General features: G+C 42.8%; 2 protein-coding genes across 6 annotated transcripts in view; one reads left to right on the top strand and one right to left on the bottom strand.

Annotated features, from left to right (window-relative positions):
- Positions 1 to 3,098: 3,098 nt before the first annotated feature.
- Positions 3,099 to 26,737, top strand: HABP2 (hyaluronan binding protein 2). Of its 5 annotated transcripts, none has more exons than XR_007889419.1 (15): positions 9,942 to 10,139; positions 11,288 to 11,324; positions 16,189 to 16,317; positions 17,454 to 17,564; positions 18,009 to 18,125; positions 18,519 to 18,638; positions 19,632 to 19,803; positions 20,254 to 20,348; positions 20,477 to 20,705; positions 21,536 to 21,678; positions 22,030 to 22,164; positions 23,676 to 23,821; positions 24,370 to 24,567; positions 25,787 to 25,829; positions 26,201 to 26,737. XR_007889419.1 is itself a non-coding variant. In XM_051618863.1 (14 exons), exons 1-13 carry the CDS (start codon positions 3,175 to 3,177, stop codon positions 24,541 to 24,543), a joined length of 1,689 nt encoding a protein of 562 aa, XP_051474823.1. In that variant the 5' UTR covers positions 3,099 to 3,174; the 3' UTR covers positions 24,544 to 24,567; positions 25,787 to 26,737. The 5 variants fall into 5 exon arrangements, 3 of the variants coding, with proteins under 3 accessions (XP_051474823.1, XP_051474822.1, XP_051474821.1); XR_007889420.1 differs by having other exon boundaries at positions 26,174 to 26,737; XM_051618863.1 differs by lacking the exon at positions 9,942 to 10,139 and adding an exon at positions 3,099 to 3,255 and having other exon boundaries at positions 25,787 to 26,737.
- The window catches only part of NRAP (nebulin related anchoring protein), a 50,005-nt gene continuing 48,953 nt past the window's right edge, over positions 26,159 to 27,210 (bottom strand). Inside the window, exon 42 of the mRNA XM_051618842.1 lies at positions 26,159 to 26,260. Coding sequence (XP_051474802.1) covers positions 26,159 to 26,260 — 102 coding nt within the window. The remainder of the gene's footprint in view (positions 26,261 to 27,210) is intronic.

The raw sequence follows: 27,210 nt of genomic DNA, 5'->3' as shown, positions 1-27,210 counted from the left end.
ATGCAGGCAAGTATTTCTAGAATCCCTGTTTTTATTAGAGTTGCATAGTAGATGTTTTTAGTTTTCTTTTACCTCAGGAATTTTCTCTTTTCACTCACAGCTGTGGTGATTTGTTTCTTCTGGTGTTAATAACTAGATCTGAAGTTAATGTATCTAACACCATAATAATCCACACACACCAGACATGCTTAGGTAGTTCCAGCACAGAATATTCATTAATGCTGGAGGATGGAGAAAACTTTATCAGCCATGAAGGGCCTGAAATGCTTTCCAGGATCAGAATTCAAGTGTTGTGCACAGTGGTAGAAAAATATGAAAGGGAAATATTTTTGCAGTGTAAATCCCAATTATTTATTTTTTTTTTTGGCAAGGGAGGCAGAGGGAAAGGGGCAAAGTAATGTTTCTGCTGTTTATTTTGGCAACCAAAACTTCTTGCATTATAGAGTATAATACTTGGTAGTAATTCCAAATAAATAATTGAGACTATAGTCTTTAGGTTATTCTATTCCTTCTTTTATAGTAGACATCACAGCCAAGAGAGGGCATCTCTTCTGCCTGAAGCTGCTCATTAATATAAGGCAAAATACTGAGCCAGAAGAGTTTAGTACCTAAACAGGCAATACATAGTGAAAGAAGAGAAGCTGCTGCCCACTCCCTTCAGATAGGAAGCTAAGGAATCCTGAGAGTAAATTATCTGTTCAAGGCAGTATAGATGCTTGTGCAAAAACCCACCAGTCCACCACAGTTCTGACCCAGAACCTGAAACAGTTACTTCCATCTATTTATTCTCAATTTAAAATGATTTTATAGTTTCTCTATTTTTTTTCTCCACTTAGACTGTCACAGAGAAGTACTTCAGGTCTGATGAGCAAGCTGTCATGACTAAGATGGGCTTGGAGATTTAGGGAACGTGTCCACTCTCAAATAAACAAAATATCAGCACCCAAATCCTGTGCCACCTTTTAAGATTTTTGCTATGCAGAGCAAGATACTTTTTGTACTCCTATGCCCTGAAAGGGCTGGCCATATCCTTATGGACAAGAAAAGCAAGATGGTATATGTGAGCTCACAACTTTCAAGAATAAAAATGGCTCCAAAACTTCTTTTCATTTTCTTGAAGCTCCTTACTAGCAAGTCATTTCCACATATAGGAAAAAGGAAGAAAGAGTCTCACTTGTTTAAACTTTAGTCCATCTTCTAAAATTGGCAGAAGCTGCAAGCAGGTTTGCTTTTCCATAGGGTCTGACATGAGGACAGAGGAGCAGAATGAAATGGATCCATAGAATGTTCTCACTGGTCAAAATTCCCCTGGGAACAAAGAGAGACCAGCAATGTTGTTACTTGTGTCTTATTCTGTAGATTCATGTGGCAGAAAAAGATATGAGCATTGTGCTATCCCTCTGTGTATGGCAAGATTTTACTCAGCAGCTTGAGAAGGTCAGTCAAGTATTAAATAGCACCCAGGATAACAGGGTAAGATGACTATGTGCCATGTAATGTTTTCCACATATGAGCTGTGCACAAGGGCATAGCTAAATAAAATGCATAGGAAATAGCATCACACAAATATGATCTACATTTTTTCTTGATCAAAGAGGCTGAAGGAAAAAAATAATTAAAAAGTAAAAGCCTTATGCAATGAGATTTAAAAGAAAATTTTGGAGGCTGACAGGACGCATCTGGCACAACTTCAAAGTCCGTCAAAGTACATATAATCAATGTTCGTCAATAGCAGTTTTGCATCCTTTAATTTATCTTTCATGGATATAAAGCATGATGTTATTAGGATCCAGTCCATACCTTAATTCTGTTTGAGATTTGATGAATCAGGGCTCTATTAAAATTCAGTGCAAATCAGCTTACTCAAGGACACGTTACATAAAGCTGTGCGTTATCTAACTCCTTTTATCTTGCTGTCTTTCTAACTAGTGAAAGAATCTGGAATCTCTTCAACTTGTATGTGTGACCACCAACATACTAAATCTCAAACATGTTTTGCTTGTAGGCATCTGCTGAAATTATGCATGTGTGGCACAATTAGCATACCTAAATTCTTTGTGTAATTTTTGATACATGAAATCTCCTTTAGGATGTTTGGCCTCAAAAGTGAAGGCTCATCAGAAGTAAGATTCCCTGACACCCAAGTTTCAGCACTTGTCACAGATGCTGTAATCAAGTGCTCACATCTTATCTTTTTCACCAGAAAACACCATTTAAGATGGGAAAGGATGAGGCCTTTGTAATTCCAATGGTTTCTTCCATATTTCAGTATGTGGACACCCCACCCATCCATTTTATTTACTGTACAATATTCAGGTCCTTCTGAGCAGACAATTGTATTTGTTTTCCTCCTGGTGTTGTGTAATGTGCTCAGCACTATCCTTTTTAACTGCTTTATAACCAGAGAGAAAACATATTGCTGGGGACTTCCTTGTTGAGCTGTGATGTGAAAACACTTGATTTTGGTTGTTCTTCCTACTCAGGCTCTAAATTATCTGGGAGAAAGAATATGTCTTTTCACTTGTTTTCATAACATGCAGCACAAACAAGTTCTGGTCAGTAAAAATTTGTCAGCAGTTCTGCAACAGAGGGTTTGTTATTCTTGTAATAATACTTTGATTTCTTTAGTTGCTACTCTTCTATAAATGCTTCACCTTCTGGAGCCTGGGGGGTTACTCAAGAATTTCAATTTTTATTAAAAAATGGTTTTGAGGTTCTCACATTTGTGGGCAAATGCTTGAGAACATGAACCTTGATGTCTGAAATTTAGAAAATAATAAAAAACCACATTTTCATGGTTTTTTAAAACTCTTATATTTTATAACTAGATCTCACTGTTTTTTCAGGTGGAAGGGAGATAAGTATGTCTGATTCATACTCTTTTTCAACTGAGAATAGTAAAAAAATAATTCTAATGCAAGGAAAATACTTTGTTTAATTGTTAATTTATACTGTTCTCATCTTTGATACCTACTGATTTGAAACATTTACCAGCAGTCAATGAATGCAGTGATTATCTGAACAGGATGCCCTTATTTGATCAGGGTAATCTGTTGAACATTAAACAGTATTTGAAGCACAGTTAATTATTTGCACTGAATTAGCTCACCCTCGAATGATTGTGGCTTCTCTGAAAAAATGTAGGCAAGAAGATAAAGCTGATTTCAAGCAAAAATGAGTGTGAGGATGTTTAATGGTGCTTTGATCTTTCAGGTTCTTCCACTGGTCATTCTCCTAGGGAGCACACATTTGTGCGTGAGTATGTTTTTATGTTCCTTCTCTTGCCATGGGCCAGCTCTGCTGCTTTCTGAGCCCTCCCTGGGCAGCTGGAGCATTATCCGAGTATCTGTGCTCCAGGACAGCGAGGTGTTCAAGTGAAACGCTGCCTACGAGGGAAGCCCTGTGGTCTTTTGAAGCAGACATCTGCAGAGACAAGGCATGGCCCATCTGGCTGTGCCCAGTGGCCACCCTGCTGCTGCCACCAGCCACCTTTGGGTTGCTCGTCCCATGGTGACAGGACGAGATGTCAGATTAAACAGGTCAAGGGAATGGGCTGGCTTGGCAGTCGTGCAAGTTCTTTTGTCAAAGGTAAAATTTATCCTAGCCATAAGTTTTGGATGGCTGAGTTATCATTGCAGCTACTGTGGAAGAAAGGTTAATGGCAAAATATTCAACACAGCTAAAGATGCTTGATGTCCTTTCCCAAATGTATTCATGTCCTCTTTAAAGCAGACAGAAAGAATTACTTGTAACCAAAGCAAAGAATCAATTTTAAAACAATATCTTTAGTTTCTCTAAGCACTGTGATCAAGTAGATTTTCTGATTAAGGAATCTGAGGTTCTCTCAAACATTTGCTTCTTCATGACGGGTCCCATGTGCGCAGGTTTGAAATAACTGAAATGTGTTACAAAATTTCAGATGTCTGTCTCAGATGAGTTTAAATTGAGCCCTTTCAGAAAAATATATAGTGTGGGATTTTAATGGGTTATGGATCTTTTTGAAGAGCTCAGTGAATTTGCAATCACTGTTTTGCAATGCAATAGGGTATTTATTAATTAGTGTATCATGAGGAATATATATCCACTGACACCACTGGCTATGACATACTTGATCCACTGGTGCATGTAGAAGTTGACTGGGGGGATCAGCACTAGGGTACTTCCATGTCAGTTTTACAGACATTGTGGGAACCTAATCTATTACAAATAAGCTCACACTTAATCGTTTGTGTTCATTCACACTCAGTGAGGAAGATGGAGGTGCAGTCTTAGACAACACAAAGTCTTGCACAGATTTTTTCCTAAATAGTCCTAAGTGTTAGATTGATTCGTTAGCTTTGACAATCCCAGTCTGACTTTTCTCTAAATATTGCTGGTGAAAATGTAGTGTATCTCTCTCCCCTCCCCTGAAAATTCATTAACATTGCTAAAATGCAAAAGTAATTCTGCTGTCACTGGAAAGCAGCATGACAGAATATTCAGCAGGCTAGTTTTTAATAAAACATGTTTTTTCTTCATAATTAATATAACAAGCTTTTCTGGCTTAGCACTTGGCATGGATCCCAGGAAATTAAAAGAGGGGAATGAGTTGCCGCGGTGTGACCGTTGCATGACAAACATGTTATGAGAGGACATTTTTGCCTTAATGATTTGTTCCAAAGAAAAAGTTACACTGAAATACTTTGAAGGAAAAAAAGAATACTTTGCACTTTGGTGAAACCTTGGAAAACACCCTTAAATTCCTATTTCCATCCTTTCCCAGAACTTCCTATCTTCATCGTTCTGGTTTTTATTTGAATCTGGTTTTAGAAGATTTATAAGTATCACTGATTAATAAATGTTATTGGTGAAATGCAGCAAAAGTCAAAAGTAGATTTAGGCAGTAACTTACATCAAGTCAGGAAAGCACTCAGACATCCATGGATCTGGTGAATTTGGAGAAGGCAAAATTTTCCATTTGGTTCTTTCATATTACCTGAGGAGAAACTGATTTCATCTGCCTGAATCCAAACTGTTTCCAGAAGAGGCAGGAATCTGCGTGATAGGAAGAGCGAAATTTGGTCCTTTATTTTTGCATATATGATGCAACTCCACCAAAGATTCTCTGCAGACACGACAGGTCTTCTCAGGTTGTTTCTTTTTGTTTGTTTGTTTTTAATTACAGTAGGTTCTCACTGATACACACATCAGTGTTGTCTGAACAGTAACTTTTATTGATACATTTTTGCTCAGCAAGATACTGTAATAGAAATGTGCCTGCCATAAGGTGTTGTATGGTGAAGTATTCCTTACTTTGTCAATAAGAAATCCAAAGAGTTCTGCTGCTGCAGTTTGTAGCAACAACCAGACACCTCAGTTCAGCAGCCTGTCCCCCCTGACATGAGCTTGTATCGAAGCAACTTTTCTGACATACACATAGAGTTAAATGATATGCTTAAACCTTGTGCTGAATTGGGCTAGAGAAATACGCAACATGACAAGACCAGTTTGGGTCCCACAACACTCAGGTGATCACACACCAGGCTGCAGCTCCCTTTAACAATGCTCTGAAGTGCTTTTGCACATTCTTGAAACTTTTTTTCAAAAAAAGGTGATTTTTAAACCATCATGTATTCAGATCAGGTTGTTGGGTTTTTTTGTATCAGAGGTCCCTCCTAGGCCAACACCCCTGGCAGCAGAGGGGAAGAAATGCAGGAGTCAGGAGAAGCAGAGGTGGCTCTTCCTTGAGTATTTTGGAACTTCAGAAAACTGATGTGTGCTTAGTTGTGATGGGGAGTGTCCAATAAGCAAGTGCACTTAGTAGCAGAAAGGAAAGGATCAGAGTATCACATTTAGATCAAACAATTGCAAAGGAAACTTATAATTGGTGCTGTCTCCTAGCTGGCCCACAGCACATAGGAAACTTGCGAGCAGGACAGGTCTTTCCTTGGCTCAGGTGTGTGGAGATCAGCATTTTAGGGTGTCCCAAAGTGAACTGACACTTTTTTCTACCCACCAGTGGATCTATTCCTGTATTAAACCCCCACTCGTGCTACCCTCACCCTCCCTCCAGTGCTGCACCCCTCATGCTAGGGCCTTACACTCCACTGCACCCCAAACCCATCCCTGCAAAGAGCAGTGTGTGCTGTCGTGTCCATCTCAATTTGGGCCCCATCAGGTGTAGTGCCCTTCTGCAGCCCTCACCTAAATTTGCCTGATGCAGCAGGAAAGCGACAAAGCCCCGGGAGTGCCCCCAGCTAAGTGTGCAGTGCTCTGAGAGAGGGGAGCCTTCCACCCTGACCCCCCAGGGCAATCAGCTTATGCCCTGCAGCGTGCAGGTTGATATCCCCTGGAACTAAAGGGACTTAATGACTTTGCATAAGCCTTAAGTCTAGGCTATAACCTGCATTCCTGTCTATGCCTGCAAAAGCATTTGATAGCACAGCTATCACACCCATTAGTGTGACAAGGCTGGTTCCTGCAGTCCCCTTGAAATGGGTTTTGTAGTTTCCCCTTGCTTGTAGTATCCAAAGCTGACCCAGTTTTCCACCTGGGAGCACAAGCACACCCGTGAGCAACTTTAAAAACAGCCAGCTGCTACCAGGCCACTTCTCACAGTGCTAAGATTAACTTGGAAACTTTTATAACCAGGAAAACAAGCAGGTAGCTCTGGTGCAGAGAACCAAGGTGGTTTCAGCTGCACCTCTGAGGGCCATTGCTGTTTTTCCTGGATCCCCATGGTTTTTGTATCATGGGAAAGGTGCACAATTGAATAACCAGCCAAATAAAGACTTCAATTGTAAACTTCTCTGGATACCCTGGGACCAGTGGGGCAGGAGCATGTACTTTACTCTGAGGCTCACATTGCAGTTCAGTGTGGAGGCAGGAGATGTCTTGCTAGCAGAGAGGTGAAGAACTCAAGAGGTTTTGGTGGAATCCTTTCAGGGAATGGTTTCCCAGGCTAAAAATACAACATGTGTTGCATGTGTGCTCCAGATGATAATGTGCCCTGCTTTCATTATACTACAACCGTGGCCTTGGCTGAGAAATACAATGTCATTGCTGGAAAAGCCACTTTCCCTTGAAGTTCAAAGACTGTCACTACCCAAGATGGTTGCAGGCAAAAATCTGGCTGATTGTAAGAGCATCAGAACTGTCGATTCCCTCCTCCTTTGGCGAGAAGCTCAGACAAAGGTTCCCACTGAGAGCTGTCAGCAGGATCAAGGGGTTCACTACGAAGAGGCAGTAGTTGTGTCTGCCCTCATGGCTCCTTCATGCCTTATGTCAGCCATGGATGGAAGTTGATCAAATATCCGTCCTTGTTCTCCAGTTCATCCCCATCCCACCTCCTCGGATGCAAAGCCGTGACTGCACAGGGGGACAAATGAAAGGGGCAATATTTGTTTTGCTGCTGTAGAAGCCACTTCATGGGAGGTTGGAGGAGAATTTGCACCGCTTAGTGCAATTAAGTGAACAGGCCGTTTTGTGTCAATGCTGATTTATTTTTTGATTCCTGCTTTGTTGTAAGGTCTGTGTAAGTGTAGAGGTAGTTTTTATCCTTCTGCTTGTGTGCCAAGCCAGTTTGAGTAGCTACACTCTTTTTCTCTGAAATTACTTCTGTTTTGCACACATGTAAATTCACAGCCTAGCCCTGGGTTGTAGCCTTTGTGCTTCCTATTTCTCCACCTGCTTTTGTCTTTCAATTATTCATGTTGCTTGTAATAAGGGGTAGCAAATATACGGGAGACACAATCACCAGTTCAACTGCAGAATTTCCTTGGCAGCTGTAAATAATTTCCCTTGAATTTGGGGTCAAATCTTCTTGGCTTTATTCAGAAACAATTCCCAAAGATTAACTAGACATTTTTGTCTGAGAAAGAGCCGTAGGATTCTGTCCTGAGACCAAGAAAGCTCATGGTTCTGGCATTATTGTTTGAAATCTATTACATTTCATTAGTCTCTACTTCTTGAGGAGCTGAAATGGAAAAATACAGAGTAGCACAGATCTACAGTGTTTAACCATGGTATAAAGCCTAATTAGCAAAGTTTTGATGGTTCTTTGGAGGAAGAGCTTTGGTAAAGTGCTAATCATTATGATGATGAAGACAACAAAAATCAAGTGAAAACAGGCTATTTAGAATTTCAGGCATTTTCCCAGCATTTTTTCTAGGAGCCCTATAAATGTAATGGACTCCACACTCAGCAATGCACCAATACCCATATAAAATATCTGTACCATATATACGTATATAAGGATTTCCTTTTTATGAGCCTAAAGTAATAATATTTAAAATTGCTCTCTGCAAATTCTTCCAGCTTCGTCCTCCCTCTCTGTGGACACGCTACAAACAGGATCCAGCAGTTTTATTCCCTCTTGAGAGAGCACACAAAGTATCTGTGTCGAGCCGCAGCAGGGAGATTGTTCGGCGCAACCAGCCCCTCAGCCTAATTTCTGCTTCACTCCCCCCCATCCCTGCCTCTTCCTTTTGTGAGTCCTGCTCCTGCTCGGGCTCAGTTTGCACCTCGTCTGAAGGACAAGATCCTCCTCTGCTGGCCACGAGCAATACGGCACGGCAGGCAGGAGGCCCTGCCGTCCCTGCCCCTGCCTGCAGCCCCTAATCCTGCAGCCCCCCCACCCTCCACCCCCCTCCTGTACCCCCCACCCTGCAGCCCCCTCCTGCATCTTCCATCCTGCATCCCCCCTCCCGCAGCCCCTGATGGCACAGGGGAAAGGACAAGCTCAAACAGGCAGGAGGAAAGGAGATGAGCAGTTCTGTCTTCTCTGCTGCCCAACAGCATGGAAAGCTTTGTGCAGGGAACCCAAAAAAGCTAAAATTTGTCCCTGTGCAGGCTGGCAGGGTTGAAAATGCTTCAAAACAGGCATGGTGTGGCACATGTTCCAGTGGACCTCAGGACAGAGGGAAGTCTCCAACACCAAGAGATCAGGTCTGCCTCAGCTTTGTCCTCTGTGGCTCTACTGTTGCAGCTCGTGACAGGTTTATGAGGGGAAAAAGCTCCAGGACAAAATGGGACACTGAAGCCTGAAAGTGAAGATTTGGCTTAATTCTTGGGCTGTCCATGGCAGGTACTCCAGAAGCTTTTGTTCCCAGTAACATTTGTACTGTGGCAACAGATAGAGGCCTGCATCCAAAAGCAGAAACCAGAATTTGGGTCTCAGCCACCGTAGAGTACAGGCCAAAAGAATGTTGCTGGAAATCTGCACATTTTCTAGGGCACCAGCTTATTTCCAAAGGGATTTTTGAGAATCTGCCCTTTTGCAGTCAGCTCAGCCTGTGGAGGAGTGCTCAGGCAGGAGGGCTAGGTGGGTAAATGGGAAAGGAAAGTAGTCTAGCAAAGTGTTAGGTCTCTCATCTTTCTTCTTTTCTTGGCATCTGAGCCATCCCCTCGGGTGTTTGGAGAGTATCATCTCTTCTTTACTGCTGGGGGAAACTGAGGCACAGAAAAGCATAATGCAGTCACATCCCCCACTTCACTCTGCATAGACTGAAACCCTCTGGCATACCCATGTGGTGCCCAGGGCTGCCCCAGGAAAGGCTTAGCAACCTTGCTGAAGTCAAAACCCTCCCCCCAGCTCTTTCCAACCCCAGCAGGCATACAGCACAATGGGGCACAGTAGAGAGCTGGGGAGGGAGCTGAAGTATTTCTTGCTTCATCCTGCTCTCATGGATGTTTCCTTGTTCTTTCTTTCATCTATTCCTCCAAAAGAAAGGGCTACACTTGCAGGGTTTGTTTTGGTTGGTGTTTATGGACAAACTCTACCACTAATTGTAAATGGAGCAATTAGACGTTTTCTTTATTCTTTCTCCAATGGGGTCTGGCAAAGGATCTGACAAACCCTATACCTGCACTCAAGAAACATACACCAAGGGCAGAGATTTTACAGCCTTCTCATTTACTGTCATCTCTGCACTCATTCAGGAGGGGCAATTGTGTGAGTGTGTGTCCTTCCAGCTGCAATGGATTTATTTAACCACGTGTGTGGCTCAATGAAGTGCACCTGGAAAGCAGCAAGTGCTTCAGGAGACATCACTCTCATTAAAGTCAGTGGGAAGGGGAGAGCTGGAGTGTCTGTTCTCCCTGCCTCAAACACAAGAGGGACACAAATGTGCCTGCAGCAAAACCTCATTTATATATTTCAGGTAATACTCACAAATTTGAATACTGAGGGTTGTTTTTTTTTTTCCTGTTTCTTTTTAATTGCTTCTGATTCATTTGTTCTTAGCCACAACAAGTGTCAGCTGAGACTGCCTTTCTTCTATATAGCATTTACCTATATAATGGGTTTACCTATATAAACAGGGTGTATATTTACAGTTAATTGTATCTGCAGCAATGTGTAGGTGCAAGTAATAACTGTGTGTGAGTGCATGTGTATGCATGCTGTCTTTATCAAGTGTGTTAGATTGTTTGAAAATACATTTTCTTCTTACAAATCATGTGAGGGATGAAGAATAGCAAGCTCCAATTCTCCTTTTTTACACCCACTATGAGCACACATATTCTTGTCAAAGGCAGGTAATCCTGTCCACAGCAGGGATTTAGAGCAAGAAGCTCTAAATCGTCACTTGAGGGATGTGTCCTGATGCGGAGTTGGTGCGTCTCCTTTCAGACCAACCTCACCCACACTCTTCAAAGGCCCAGAGTTGTTTTCCTTCTTCTGTTCCTTTTTGTTTCTTGCCCTTGATCATGAGCCAAGCAGGAAAGGCTGGAGCCCCACGTCAGAGGTTGGACACATGGCATTTCCTCATGAGAAGTGCCAGAAATGTTCTCCATCCAAAGGTTGTTGACAGCATTCCAGCTCAGAGGTCTGGATCCCACTGGCCCCACCAGGCACAGGCTCCCAGACTGCATTGCACTGCTTGACCTCCTTCTGCCCTGCCTGAGGATGTCCCAGCCTCCAGCTTCAGCAGCCAGCTGGGCCATGGCCTCTGACCATACCCCAGAGTAGTCAATAATCAGTGCATCATCACTTAATAAGCAAAGAAGCAATTCAACTCCCTCAGGACAGGTCTTTCTTAAAGCATACCAGCCCTGCAGCTTTGTCTGGATGCTCAGAAAAACCAGAGCTCCCACACGTTTTTTGGAGCAGTGGGCTTTTTAAGATATTTTGATAATCTTTTGAGAGAGCCTTTAAAATCCAGCCCAGTCAGCTCCAAAGTGGGTAATGAGCTAATCTGGATGTTCAGCACTGGGGCAAACAGAAGCTTCATGCCTTAAACCAAGCTCTATGCTGACTTTTTTTCCTCAGAAACTGATTCTCAGTGATTTTTTTTTTTTTTTCATGCAGGCTTCCAGTTTCTTCTTCCTGGGTCACCTGCTGGATGGTAAGTGGTTCCCATTTCTTCATTTTAACTACTGCATACAAAACCGAGAGGCTGCTGACCTGGTCCACCAAGAGCCTTTGCTAGTACCTAGTGCTGGATTTTACTAACTTCATGCACAGATTTGCTCAGCTTAAAATAAGGCCTGTGATCAACTAGAAAGTCTGACTTTGGATGTGTAATACAGTGAGCACTTTCAGACTTTCACAGGTGTTTCCTGTCAGTACAGGAGGCAGCACTGCATTGGGACCCAGCCAAAACCAGTCTGACACGCGGAAGCCCCCCAAAAATGGGCAGCAATAGGACCAATTTGCAGCTGAACACAGGGTTCTCCTTGACTGCATCTGCAACTCGCATCTTGGTTCCAAGCCAGGACTTTCCTGCCACTCTGTGGCCTCTTGTGCTCAACACAGCTTTGGGGACCCATGGGTGACACAGTGGGTCACAGGCTGGAGGAAAAGTCATGGTGCTGGGATGCAAACCTGGCAAAAGGAGAAGCAAAGAGCCTCTCTGTGCATGCAAATTGAAGGGCAAATAAATGCAGGCTAACTTTCCCTTGCAGCACTAAATTAACTGTGGAACTTACTTCTGCAAGGTTTTCTCTGAAGTGTAAAAAGGTTTCAAAAGTGTTTACAAGCTCATGCAAGTAAAAAATCATTGAAGGTGACATAGTATTAAGATGCTGATAAGAGAAAAGCTGTGATGAATGTTGTGTGAGGCTCTGTAGATACTGTGTGAGGATTTGTACAAGCTTTTGCAGCCCTCTTGGACTCTGTAGAGAATTATGCTTTTATTGCTTAGTTTAGTATTTTTGCAGGTAAAACCCAAGCCTCCTTTTCTTGATTGCAGTGGCTCTTAGATCTGAGTTTATATAATTTATAATATATAATTTATAGCTAACAAATTGTGACATTAATTTTTCTCCTTTTCCTGCAAAAAATACTGTGGCTTTTACTATGCACTCATTGTTAAGCCACGTTCCAGTTAATTCCAGTGCCATTTTGGCTTTCAAGTCAAACCTGCAAGTCCATCAGCCTTGTAGCTCATTCAGCACTGCTTCTTGCCCAAGTCAGTGTTGCTCTTCTAACAAGACATGTGATATCCAAACATTTGTGCACCTGAGCTCAGGGTTTATCTTCTGCAAGCATTTGGTCACAGAGACATGTAGCTGGTTTTGGAATTTATGCACAAACCTTGTGCAAAACAGCTGATTTGCTTTTCAGTGATGGACCTTTCACAATTTCTTAATTCATTTCTCCTTTATGCTTTCTGCTCCTTACCTCTGTTCCTCCACTGTCTGTGCAATCATCATCCACCTTCACCTAGCACTCATCCTCAGAGGACAAGGTGCTGTAAAACTGCTTTTAAGTAACAGCTACAAAACTGTTTGAAAGGCTTGCTGGCTTTGTTATTAGCTGCTCTCACTTCTTTCTCAATTTTCTTCTGAAGCTGCAGCTACTCCCAGCCACAGCCTGCACAGAGGAAATACCATGAAGTCTCATCTCTGCAGAATTAAACTGGGGGCATCTCATTATTTAAAACGCAGTCAGGATTTCAGCCTCATAAAAACAACACTACATTATTCTCCGAGCTGGAGACAAAAAGTACTTAGAAAGGTGGCAGGAAAACTCATCCTGCTTGAATTAGGCCAGATTTCAGTCAATCCCCAGAGGTTCAGAGAGCTGGAATAAATGCTGGGTACTTTCTGGTGCTCTTGATGTGTGTTGGCAATAGGCTTTAACATGGCACATCATTCACATCATTCATCTTGACAACTGCAGTCCAACAAAGTTACCTCGCAATTCAGGTCACTCGATGGCATCCTAATGCATCACTTTCCCACTCAGAACATTAGTCATGACTTGATCCAGAGAAGGTTTTGAAAACAGTGTGACTGCCAGCATTGGGATGTCTGTTCTCTCCATAGCAGAGAGCCCATGTAATCTAATGAACAAGGGGATATTGATCAGAAATCCATTGCTTGATTGGCAGCTCTTGACAATGTGAAAAACTGCAGATGAAAGTTTGAGCAGTTTAAAAGATCACCCAGACCTCAAAGCTGATTTGGAGCTTTAAAAGTCAATCTCTGCCTATCAATTATGGGGGGATTTTTTTTTTGTACTACACAGAGGAAAGTTATTCTTTGAAAATTTGCATGCAGGATGTCTAATTTAACTTCATGTAATAGTCACATTCAGTGACAAATGTCAGATCATTACTTTTTTTAAGGCATGTTAAGGTTTTCCAGCACTTACAAAGAATGAACACTCTAATTTAGTAATATGTTTAAAACAACCAGTGTATCAGACTTTGTGCAATAATTATGTGCTCAGATAAAAAAAAGTGTTGTTTTTGCTTTACTAAACCTATGGCTTGTTATGAATAATTAAAAAAATGGAATGGGAGCATTTCTTAAATAAGAGATGTAGAAGTCAAATAGTTTTTAGTGTAGAAGCAACGATAAAGAAGACATCTTTTAGTTTGATGTCATGTACCCAAATCAGGGTTTTCTGTTCATTATTTTCCGCTGCTTTGTGTGGCAGAGGAGTACATGGAGTAGCTGGGAGATGGGAGGCATCACTCACATGACCCAAAGAAGCCATTTCTATTTCAGTTTTATAAGGAGGGATGGTGATGGAGCAAGCAGGGACACTGGTGACTTCTCAGATCAGCTGTAATCTCACATCACTTTGACTAGTCTCCTGGCCAGGCAGCTCAGCTTCCCAACTCCCACTATTCACATGGGAGGTGGGCAGGGTAGCTAAAAGGGTTAGTGATGTTTTCTGAGCCCTTTCCTCATGCACCTTTAACTTCATGGCATGGTCATAAAGTTTCACTTAGTAGTAATTGCCAGCCCATGAGGGGCTCAGTGCCACGTGCTCAACCTCAGCCATGGTCACCTGCTGCCAGGTACAAATCTGGTGTGCATTAGCCTGTCCCAAAACCTGCCTAGGGGTCACCTGCCCTGTTAGTGCAATCAGGAGTTTTGGCTCCTCAACCTCATAGAGCTTCCAGAAGGAGATGTCCTGCAAAATGGAATTGCCTCTTGGCCAACTGGGTTTTAAAATAGAAATGCATTTGAAATGGTTCTTAATGGGTTAGCAAGTAACTTCATAAATGTTGTTGAAAAGGGATTAATCCATTGGCAGGAAATAATGCCAGTGTAACAAAAATTAAGTGACAGTACTGTCATTTTTTAAACACTGAGCAGTTGGTTTAAAAATCACAGTAGACACTTCTATAACCATTTAGTTGCTTGAGCTCACTTGGAGCATTTGTTTTTTCTGTGTCTACTCAGGAGAGCCCTCACCAGCCTCTGTAAAGCAGGCTGGGCATGTCTGCAGGCTGCTTTTGGCAGCCATAACTCCTCTGTTCAGCCTTCATAACTTTTAACAGGTATATTTTTCCATAAAAAGGCTACCCCAGCCCTCAGAATACTCTTTAAAGCATCTGTGGAATAAAAGCCAACATTCCCCGCTAAGATTTTGAAAACAAACGGGGGAAGTGGGGGGGGGGGGAATCAGACTTCTTCAGACAATTCCTTCAAACTCAAGTCCTCTTGCAAAATCTCCCTTCCCACAAAGTGAGCTTGCAGGCTGTATTTCAGGCAAAACCCTCTTTTTGTTTTCCTTTCTTAACTACATCACATTAAATTTAATTTTGTTCACTGTAGACAATGTCCTTATCTTCCAGTGAGATCCTTCTGTTCCTCAGCAAGGCACACTTCTGCAACACTTGCACACTGTCGAGACTCAGCTCCTGTGGAAATAATGAGCTGAGGAAAAGGAGTCTTGACTTGACATAGCAGTAAATGAGGTGAAACTTTCCTCCTTTTTGGTGAGAAGCGAGAGTTGGCATGTAGGGGGAAAAAAAAAAAATAGAAGAAAAAAAGACAGTTCTATTTTAAGATGGAATATAAAACACTCATCATACAAAAGTGGAAATTTTTTTTATTTTTTTATTTTTTTTCCAGAAGCAAAGAAAGAGTAAAGATAAAGGCTGCAAGTGAATGAATGAGGAGAGAAAACTAAGATAATGCAGTCGGTAATCAGTTCAAGGCAGAGCATTATCCATGGGGCCATCGGCCCTGCCCTGGGGGAGAGCTTTTTAAAATGCGTCTGTAGGCTGCTTAGCTTTGCTCATTACCATAGCTTGTCTTTGTAACACCGGAGCGGCTTCCCCCGGCAGCAGCCCTACCTGCGCGGGGAGCTGCCGGCACCGCGCCCCCGGGGGGGCACCGGCTGCTGCGGGATCTGCTGGGGCAAGGACAGGCTTCCCAGCACTTGTCTGCTGCTCCGGCCCTTGCTCCCTCAAAAGGAGTTTCATGGACTGGGAGCCTCAGAGGGGCCCTGGCTCCCCTCCCATTTCCATGGAAATGCGTTTCTGTGTCCCCCCAGGCAGCAGGGTGATGCCCACCATCACAGCAGCTGGGCTAAGGAAACCCTTTCCTGTAGGAATCTTCTTCACTGTGCTGGCAACAGCCATCAGTATCTCCCCTGGCTCTGGTGTCTGTGCCTATGGAGCCCCCACCGTGTCCCTGCAGGGATGTCCCAGCTGTCACTGCAGGAGCTGGCAGAGCAGCCAGGGCCCTGGTGCCCTTTGGGACCAGCAGTGAGGGCAGAGGTGGGACCAGCCACTCTCAGGGGTGGCTGTGATGGGAGCTGCATCAGCTCTGCCCACACCAAGGATGAGCCGAACAGCACCTTTGGCCCTCAAGATGACGCCAGCTCTAGACTCACTGACATCCCTAAACAGCTGAAGGAGAAGGCGGCTGTCCATCCCAGGGAATAACTTATTTCTTGTCTTTTCTTCTTCTAACAGTTTTAATTCCTCTTTTCTTCCACCCTCTTCTCACCTCTCCCTGCAGATGAAGCTGATGAATATGAGTATTATGATGAGCTCCCACAGCTGGAGCAGGACCCCTCCCTCCAGCAGCAGACCTCAGAGGACCCTGACTGGTTTGAGGCATATTTTGGCTACAGTGATACCAGAAAAGGTACCTCCAAGAGGTGGGAAGGGGGGCAAGGAAGGGGTGAAATCCCAACCCAGGACTGGCAGCATGAGTGTGGCAGGCCTGGGCTGCCAGTCTGCTCTCGAAACACCTTCATCAAAGGGATAAGTTAGGAGGATTGTTTGCAGTGTTCTCCTTTGTATTTCTCTTGTAAGGAGCCTGTGTGTTATCTCCAGGTTTCACAGGATGGATTCTAATCATGCAGAACATTTCTGATTGCTACTACAAAAAAGCACAGGCTTATTTGTCTATAGACACTGTAAGATATAATTGCTGTTTTCATGGGATATATGTTCTGTATTTATGCTGGAAACTGAATATAGAGCAGGTTTGCTTTTTTGTTTCGTTTTGTTTTGTTTTTCCCCCCCCCCCCCCCTTTTTTTTTTTTTTTTCCTCAGTTGCAGGGTTTTTTCTTGTCCAGTTTTGCTAAACTTCTAGAGAGCAGGAAAGGGTTCCTGAGATTGCTCAGGGGCACACAATAGGAGAGACAAGGAAGTTGCCTATAACATCCCCTGGGTTATCCTCTGGTACAAAGAAAGCAGAGCTGGTATGTGATGGTCCCCAACACCAGCTGCTGCCAGCAGCCTGGAGTGAAGAGGCTGAGCCTGGTGCAAGGAGCAGCACTCAAGGGACTTTCAGCAGGCTTCTGCTCCCTTGCAGCAACAGCCACCCAGGGTATTGTACATTGTGATGGTGGCAGGTGGCTTGTCCAGGGGACCTTTACTGCCATGTTGCAAGCATGGCAGTGCCAGATCCAGGCCCTTCCATGCCAAGTGCATGAAGGCAGATGCCCAGGGCCAGCTCTGGCTCTTAAGACGCCTGTTTCTGCCACTGCCATAGGGGCAAATCTAGCCCTGAGCAAATGAAGGGACTTGCCCCATTACGCCTCTATTGTAGACATGGCAAAGGGAGCTGAGGAGCTCCAGACCCAAAGCCACAAGCTGTCCCTGCAGCAATTCATAGCTGCTTTTGTGGACAACGAGCTGATGGGATACCTGTTACACAGGATGCTGTGGCCAGGCAGGCAGCTCTCTGCAGGCAGAAAATGTGAGAAGAAAAAAAACAGGTGATGGAGGTGGAGAAGCTGAAAGTTAACCTAAAGATCTCAATCCTTACCCTAGCAGATCCATGCTCCTCTAACCCCTGCAAGAACAATGGTAGGTGTGAAAACAGAGGAGGAACCTTCAGCTGTCTCTGCCCCAAGCCTTATGCTGGGACTACGTGTGAGAAAGGTAATTGCCCTTCTAACTTACACTCCTTATTTTAGCAATCAATGTTACAGCTCAGTCAATGGAAGCAAACACAGGCCTTTAAAAACACCCTCTTTGCTGGTGTGAAGGTTTTGACAGCCCACCACAGTCATATTCACAGGTCTCACACTTAACTCCTTGTCCAGACCAAAGGCTGTCTAAAGTGGCATCCAGTAAAAGAGACTTTAGGTGTGCAGAAAGCACTCCTGTATCCCCTGCCAGGTGGGCAATAGTGAGCTGCTTGTTGGTCCTGCAGATTTTTTTCCATAGATAACGTAAAGAAGGAGGGAATTCCCAAGTCATGCCGAACAGATGAAAGCCTCAGAATGTGAGGAGTGTGCCTGTCTTCCCATGATCCCTGCAAGGGCACGGCTCTTGTGCACACATGAACACTAATAAGGTACCTCATGTCTCTGTTTTCCACAGTGAAGGACATGTGTTTGGAGAAGAGGTGCCACAGGGGAGACTGCCTGATTACATTAACCCCACCTTATTTTCAGTGCAGCTGCAACCACCCCTACAAGACACCTGACTGCCAAAAAGGTGAGCACAGCCCCATCAGAAAAGGTTCCTGCTTAGTGGGGCACTGAGTGAATTGCAGTGGGGGTGGCAAGACCATGTCACCTCACCACAGGTGGTCAGCAGTGGGATGTCACGTGCAGCCAACCCGCAGAGGGTGGTCCTGCCTTGGTCATCCACCCTGAGTCTGCTGTGGGTCACATCTGTTGGGCTGGTCAGTGAGGAGTTATGCTTAATTTATAGGGTCGTGGTTCACTCACTGGTGAAACCTCTAGTAATAAGTATTTTTCAAAAGTTCATAAGAACTTGAGGTCACCAGGCTAAGTGGGAGCTCTTCCCTGTTTCCCTCAAACATTTTAGTGGCTGTATAGAGTCCAGCAGAGTCACAAGCCTGTTCTGTTTTTTCTGTGTTCACAGCATCTTCACCGTGCAGACCAAACCCTTGCAAAAATGGAGGTACCTGCATAAGGCACAGAATCAGATCGAAATTCACCTGCGAGTGCACCGAACCTTTCACAGGGAGATTCTGTGAGATTGGTATGTCCCAGATCCAGGGGAGAGGGCAGGGGTGAAGCTTCCAGACATCTAAGGGCTGGCTTCACCCTGCAGTCAGACTGATTGATGTCATCATCTCAACAAGTACCTGACTGCAGCTGGGGCACCAGCCTTTTTGGAGATAATGTGGGAGGAAGAGGCTGACTTCTGCAGCCACTATCAGCAAAAGGGCTCAAAACCATTCCCATAGCAATGTTTTCTAAGTGTGCTTCAGCAAGGTCCCTCTGATACATAATGAGTGAGTACATGTGTCCCAGCAGTTTCGTGTGTCCCATGAAGAAGGAACATCAGGTTTTCCATCAACACACAAAAAGTAATGTAGTGAAGAGTCATTTCCAGTTCCTTGTGACTCCCCAGGCTGGGGGACAACCACTGACACATGAATGGGTGGCCAAGGGCATGGGATTACCCCAGCCTGTGTGGAGAGCCTTCTGCCTCTGCAGCATCACCATAGGCAGCGCACCCCAACATGTTTCCAAGAAGAAGGGTTTGTTTTTTTCTCTTCTAAAAGTTGATTGCTCTTCAAACTCCATGTATCACCACCTGCTCCACATCGCAAGCGATTTTTCCTCCACTTTGCCTACAGGTGATGTTCACAACCCCACAACCTCCTTTTTGGCACATCCATTGCCCTAGCATGACAGCAGCTCTGTGCCCACTTCTGTTTAATCCTGATGTTTCTCTTTCTTGCCCAGATCACTGACAGAGAGATTCTGCTTTGGCATTAAGACACCTCTTATCCACTAGGACTTTACCATGCAAAGAGGTTTCAGGTCTTTGAAGTCAATCAAGCTTCCTGCTGGACAGATATTGGGACATTACTCTTTTTTCTGGCCTAAGTAGGTTAAGGGGTATCGTTACGTGACCCAGTAGGTTCTTCTGATTCTCCATAAAATGAACATAGGCAAGGAAGGGAAGGAAGAGGGCAAGGAATAGCACAAAAGCCATTTTCATATCAGCATTGTCTTCCTGTAGGACTGGACGATTGTTATGAAGAAGACTCCTCTACATACAGAGGAAGAGTGAACCAAGCAGCAAATGGCAAGACCTGCCTGCACTGGAATTCCCACATTCTCTTAAACTACCCTATTAATGCCTTTATGGAGGATGCTGACTCTTATGGCATTGGTGAACATAATTTCTGCAGGTAATATTTTGAAGAAGGAGCTGTAGAGCTCTATATCAAAGAGAGCACCAAGGACAAACTTCTCACAAGTTTGTTAAACTGGTGGTGTTAAGATCCCACAACTTTCTAGAGACTGCCTGTCTATAAAATACCAGGATGTTAAAGGTGCATTCCCTAGGACACAGTACTGATGTGAGGCTTCCAGAAGCAGCCCTCATTTCCTTGAATCAGCCCCTCATTTTCCTCAGGGTTAAGATAGTGATGGGGATAGTAAAATGGCAGAAGCCCCAACCCCTCACCTCAGGCATGTTCTTGGTCAAATCTTATGAAAGAATGTCTTTGGAAATTTGGCTCTCATATGTGAGCATGAGGCTGCTTTCCAATGCTCATTTCCATCCTCTCAGCTCTTTTGCTGGTTTCATGGAGATTTCCTTGTTCCTGTTGGCTGATGTTGTCAACTGTCCCTTTCAGGAATCCTGATGAGGATGAAAAACCCTGGTGCTACATCAGAAAAGATCACAAAGTGGAATGGGACTTCTGTGATGTTTCAGCCTGCTCAAGAACAGGTAAGGAATTAGAAGTGAGCTGTCTTGTAGTGTGGAGGTGGCCCAGAGCAGCAGGTGCCGCCTGTTATTTAACTTCTCCAGTCTGATATCATCCCTGCATTATACATCTGCTGTCTCTTCCAATACAGCTGAAGAGAGCCTGTGGCCAACAGACAGCCCAACAGATGTATTCACAACATGTGGACAACCAGAAGTTCAAAGGACACTCAAGAGGATCTATGGTGGAGCTAAGACTACAGCTGGCAAACATCCCTGGATGGCATCTCTGCAAATGAAGACTTCCAAGAGGAGCACACATTTCTGTGGTGGAGTGCTAATTAAAGCATGCTGGGTTCTTACTGCTGCACACTGCATTGAGTAGGTGCCTGTCCTCTGCCTAGGGTAGATAAACATATAAAATTGGTATATTTTCTAAAGAAAGTTCAGAATCCATTTTTTTTTGCAATCCAAACAATTGCTGGGAATCAAACCGAAAGGCAATGTGAAAAAAATGAACATGAAGATATACTTAAAATTGGTAATTGCTAGAATGACAAATTAAATTTATCCCCCACTTACTCGAAATGAGCTAAAAATCTTTGTGTGAGATGCAACAAAGTTTTGTAATGTGCAAAAGGAGGACTGCATGAAGAACAGAGGGGATACTGGGATGCCAAAAGCAACATCACATATTGCATCATAATAAGCTCTCTAGAACAGCCAAAATATGCTTTTCATTTTCAATTGTTTAAGTGCCAGATAGCCTAGAATATGACATTTCCTTCAACATTTATGTTGAACAGGTTGGAAACCAGTATCCTTGGAAATTGGAAATTGGTAAATTACACCCTGGAGGACATTCCAGCATGATTTTAAGTATGCCCAGACAACAGCAAGCAATTGTACTCCCATTGCTCTCTATCTCAGCCACAGTACTAGACTGGGTACCCACTGCTACTGTGCACCAAAATGCAAAGTGTATTCATGCAGCTTTAAATCATATTTCATGACCACAATGAGTTAAGAGCACATGTCTGACACCACCACTTCTCAGCTAAGCCCTCCTATAATGATCCTAGGAAATCTTCTGGCCATGCTCTACAAGAGGAAACAATATCTTCACTTCCTGAGACTTTCACCACCACTGATAGACAATGTCTGCATGTAATTTGCTCTTTTTTTTTTTTTTTTTTTTTTTTTTTTGGCAGAGAACCAGCAGAAAATCTCCAAGTAGCCCTTGGAAAGCAAGATCTCCAGAAGAGAGAGCGTCAAGAGCAAATATTTGATGTGGAAAAGATTATTGTACATCACAAATACAGAGAGAAGGATGGTGTCCCACACAATGATATTGGTAAATCCCTTTTATTGAATATTCATGTGGTTCATCTCCAGCCTCAGTTGTTTGAAGCATCTCTCTCCAACTAAAGTTGATGTAAAATTCCTTTTAGGGATATATTCTGGAAATAATTGGGTCAAACTGTGGATTATACACATTTGGATCTTTGGGATGTGAATTGTGATGGACAGGCAGAAGTCACTTGGTAGGGGGAGGTAAAAAAAACTGGGGCAGGTCCTGCATGTAGTGGAAATTGCACATCAGGTATGCACAGCTTTGCAGAGGGTTGTGTCACAGGCTGATACTGGTGGCTGGGGACTAAAATCAGCCACTAATACTTTCTGTTCTTGTTAATCCTCTCTCCAGCACTACTTAAATTGAAGCCAGTTGATGGTCACTGTGCAGTGGAAACAAAGTATGTGAAAACAGCATGTCTGCCTAACTTCTCCTTTCCTGGTGGGACTGACTGCTTCATTTCTGGATGGGGCACGACTGAATCAGGTATTTATGGGCTAGGTGGATTTTGGTGGGTATTTCCTTGGCAAGCTAGGCTGGTACTTTCAGCAGCAATTGCCAGATCCATATGTGGACATAGGCATTTAGTGAAACCACGATATGGAATGCAAAACTAAGGATGGCTAAACCCTGCCATGGAAATTAATCATTAGCAGAAATCTCCAACTGCTAGACCAACCAAACCTTTCAGAGTTCTGAAAAAAATCCCTGACATTTTTTTTTTGGTTTTTTTTTTTTTGCTTGCCATCTGACTCACCATGTCATGGTTTCATCTGAAGTCAGAGATAGAAGCAAGAAGGTATCAAGAAAAAGGCTATTGTATAGTTGATGTGTTTCAAGACAGGACCAGGACAGACTGAACTTTCACATGGTTTTCCAGCCTATTGGGTCAGATGAAGCTTTTCAGAAGCAGCATCTGGATCTTTCGATGTGCTTAAAAATAAAAAAATCCAAAGCCTTTCAAGTTCAACCAGCTCTGTCCAAAACCTTTCTTGCCTGCAGTAAATCCTAAGGGGAGAAATTACTATGCTTAAAAAAAAGATAATGGCAATTTTCTGAAAAATGCATTTTCTCATGTTCTGATTGATGTGTTGCTGTAAAGCAGAGGAAGGAAAATGTGTCATTGAGGCTGCAGTAGGTGTCCTAGTGCTTTGTGACTGATACAGTCTCATACGATACACAGGACCAAATTTTCCCTTCTGATGTAATTCTCCTTGAAGTCCACAAGAGACAAGGGTGTTCATTTGATCAGAATGCACCAACAGAATTAAACGGACATTTTTAAAAGTCCCAAATAAAAAGTGTCTCTTAAAAAGGGTATGGGGACATTTTTTTCTTTTCCCCAGAAAGAATATCAAGTACCCTGTACGTGTTCAAGCTAGATAGCTCCTTTGAGCAGAGCTATTATTAGCATTTCAGGAAATCACTGCAGAAATGGAATATTTCCTGAAACTCAAGCAGAACCAAACTTATAAACCACCTTTAATTATCTACAGATGTAGTGCTTTGAATTTCTGGCTATTGCCTTTAGATGTCAAGTTATGTCTTTAGATTCACTGTAATTAATCATTGCTCTTAAATATTGTATGATTTTCAGTTTTCATCTGTTTCATTAGCTTGCCAGTTAAAACATCTAATGGCACCAGACCGAGAAATGCTGAGCAGCTCCAAGTCCCACTGGGATCCATGGGAGCTGCAGACATCCAGCACCTTTGAGAAGCAGGATTACATGGGTAGAGCCAAGTGGAGACAAATTCTGAACACTTGGCTTTGCTTTTATTCAGGCAACAACTTGGTGTCCTGAGTGAAGCTTCCAGGCTCCAACTCTAACCCTTATCACTCCAGACAGATACTTCTTTTCTTCCCAGGCTAGCCCATGCATTCCCCTGCTCTTCCCCCTTCCCATCCAAATGGCAAACAAGCTTGTATTCTGAACAAAGACATGTAACAGGATTGGGAGAAAAGTGACTCCATTTTTTTTGGTGTACGTCCCATAGGTGAATTATCCCGTGGGCTGTTAGATGCCAGTGTCAAGCTGATTTCTCAGAAGACATGCAATGCTCCCAGAGCATATGAACACATGCTGGACGACAGTATGTTTTGTGCAGGAAGTCTTCAGAGACCCAGAGCTGATTCTTGTCAGGTTTGTTCCTTTTTTTGTATTTGAATGATATATTTTTTTGTGTGTAAATAGTTGGGCTGTGCAGAGTAATAACTTTGGCAGGGGGCTGCACATGTACCTGTTTGTTTCTCCCATTGGTGCATTTCAGTAGCCACCACCTTTCTTCAATACTATTTGAGATGTGTATCCCTAGAGCTAATGTTGTTACTGTCAGCCACAGGCAGATCTATGGAAGCTAGACACGAGCCTGGCAAGTTTGGCTTCTGAAGTGGTTTGTCACAATAGCCTGAAAACTTGCCTTTTATTCTCTCAATTTTATGATGGCTTCTGCTATTTTGAGGGATATAGGAGAGACCAAATGTTTTCCTTTATGCCAAGGATGACATGTTTATCTTTCTGACCTGGTTCCAGAACTGCAAGTCTACTCAGGCCCTGAGCAGCATTTGATGATACACCTGATAGGAGAAAAACATCATTACAGCTTTAAAGTCTTATGATGGGAGAGGAGAATTCTTATTTTGATTAAAGTTTTACTTCATATTTTGAACATGTGTGATTTTTCTCATCAGGGAGACTCTGGAGGCCCACTAACTTGTGTAGAAAATGGTTCCTTTTATGTCTACGGCCTTGTGAGCTGGGGTGATGGGTGTGGGTTAAACAAGCCAGGAGTTTATACCCAGGTGACAACATTCATCAGTTGGATTGAATCTAAAATTCGGTCTCAGTCAAGATCAGTTCATTAGGATGCAGCTTGGGAACAACAAAGGGTAAGCTTGAGATATTTGCTTCTTTCTATCATTTCCCCAAATACCTCCTCTTAACCAAAAACGTTATTGATATTTCCTCATGGCCTACGAGTGTCATCCTTCATAATCATTTTGAAAATAGCCTTAGAGCTATTTGCAAGCCTATTTTCATCCTAGCTTTAGAGGCTAGGTTGCCAGGGACAGTTTTCCTGTTGGGGGCCTTGAAAAAAGGCCATGTTTTCTAGGCAAAACAGATCAGAAGGTAAAGCAATTCCAGTTCTTCCCTAAATCAATCAGAGCCACAGTTGCCACTGTTTCCAGTTTTGCTTTACAAGCCCTGAAAATCTTGCAGACTCAGCTGCTGCCACCCTTTCATTTTCCCCTCACACCCCTGGCTAAGGTGTGTTTTCTCTGTACTTGTTGGACCCTGACACCTCAAAGCTATTGGGATGTGCTCCTAAAGCCAGTGCCCTTTTCCATATAAATAACATTCATCATGTGCCTGTGTTTGCAAGACTGAGGTCAATGGAATAATCTGAGAAGGGAGGATCAGGGAAAAGAACTATTTTTAAAGGCAATTCTGTAGGACAAATAACCATGAATTCCATCAGTGATGCATTCCAGATTCAAAACAAAACAACACAATACAAATCAACAAACTAGAATTAGAATTATCCACTTTATTCCTGATTAGAGGATAATTATTTATTATGTTACAGATCTACAGTGGTATGTATGTGCTCAGCTTCAGTTCATATCAGTGAGGCCTAGAGGGTAAAAAATCCCCATTAAAAATGGGACTAAATGTATTGGACAATTCTTGTAATTTCACAAGTCTTGCAAGTGGAATTGTGTATTTTTTGCCCAAAGATTCTGCAACCCTATACAGAAATTTGAAAACAGGGAATTGGTATTTGTGAACACTCAATTTGTTTAAGTAGTAATGTCTCCTTCATCTGGATTCCAGGGTATACAATCTTGTCTAAGCAGCTACCTAATCTATCAATAGCTACCCTTATTGCAGTAATTTCTAAAAAAATAATACTGACTTTTTGCTTTGGAAGAGTTGAAAAAGACTGAAGAACTAAATATAATTTGAATACATCCTGTTAGTCAAGGACAATTCTCTGATGTCTGCTAAAAGACATGGCCTTAGTTAGTCAATGCTAACTTTGCTTCTATTGTCCTTTCTCTTGTTCATCTGTTAAGTCACATGAATCCTGTTTTTGTATTCTCTTAGGTTGATGGTGAAAATAATCCAGAAACAAAAATCTCCCAAGATTGTAAGTATGGAATAAGATTAATATGATTTCTTCAATACAAATTATTTTATATTCTATCAATCAGGTTCATTCATCTGTAGTAGAAAGCTGAGCCTGCCAGTCACCTAGTACTAATTTCATTTACAGCTTTAAATAAATACAGAATCTATACCACAAAGTTATAACCTATCCACACAAAAATAGAAAGATGTTATAAATTGCAATGTCTAGGTTGCTTTTTAAAACAAAATGTTATTAGATTCCATTTATTGTCCTCCCCAGAAAACTGGAAAAGCGACAGGATTTGCAATATGAGATGAAAGTCTGTTTGTGTTATGTCATGTTTCTGTTTACTTCTGATACAGGTGCATTTTCCTTCTCTTGAATTGCAGAATTTCTGAAGCATCAGGGTTGACTGTGACTTGCTGCGATCCTTCCGTCTCCAGTTGGTTCTGTAAAATCAAACCCGAGTAAATTGTGAGGACAGGAGAAGGTTTTAACAATTACTATATACAAATATTTTTATATATAAAAATTTCCTCAGCTGGCAAAGAAATGAGCAAAATCTGAATCACTGCTCCGCAATAAGCAAATTTCTACAGTGGAAAAGTGCAAATGGAGCCATTCATGTAGGTTAGAACTGCACAGATCAGTGGACTCAATGTGCTCAAGACCTAATTTCTAATTGGATTATGAATCTATGGATTTTCCTGGGACCATCAGATCATTATCATATATAGAACTTAAGAAGATATTGCCTGCAGTCCCCACTGCCTGCATTCCTTGACCGCAGTTATAGTTTATTTCTTGAGTAACTTTTCAGATGGGAATGTAAATCATGAATTTGTCCTGTTTCTCTTGGACTGGCTTACTGTTTGACTTGTTGCTAAAGTGAAATCTTAAACAAAACAAATATTTAAAGTGCAGAACTTTTTTTTTTTTTTTTTTTATTGTAACTTAGTGCTTTCTAACTGTAGGATCTACAAAGTCTCTGTGTGGACTTTTGCGCTCTTGTGCTGAGACACGGCAGACTGGGAGTCACCCCTGTGAAGGCAGGGAGATGGAAAATCAGGAAGATCCCATCTTGTAATTTCTTTCATCTTGGGCTGGACAGAGATGGAGGAGGCTGGAGAATTCCCCATTTGCAAAAAGCCTTCCTGAGTATTGGTGAGCCTCCCACAGCACACATCATGCTCTTAGTAGTCTACACTGGGCCTGTCTATACAGTTGCCAGTGGAGATTACATGGCAACACAGATGTGTCTGTCTTGCTGCAATTAGGAAAAGAGAAGGGGAGTTGGACAGGGTCTCCCTTCCACCTCTACTTTTGCTTTCCAAGGAGGTACCAGAATGCTTGGAGATTTGACAATATCCGTGAGGTGAGGGAAACAAACACATCCCAC

The sequence above is a fragment of the Apus apus genome, chromosome 4 (assembly GCF_020740795.1).
Source record: "Apus apus isolate bApuApu2 chromosome 4, bApuApu2.pri.cur, whole genome shotgun sequence".
Classification (NCBI taxonomy): domain Eukaryota; kingdom Metazoa; phylum Chordata; class Aves; order Apodiformes; family Apodidae; genus Apus; species Apus apus.
This window is presented reverse-complemented; position numbering and strand designations above follow the sequence as displayed.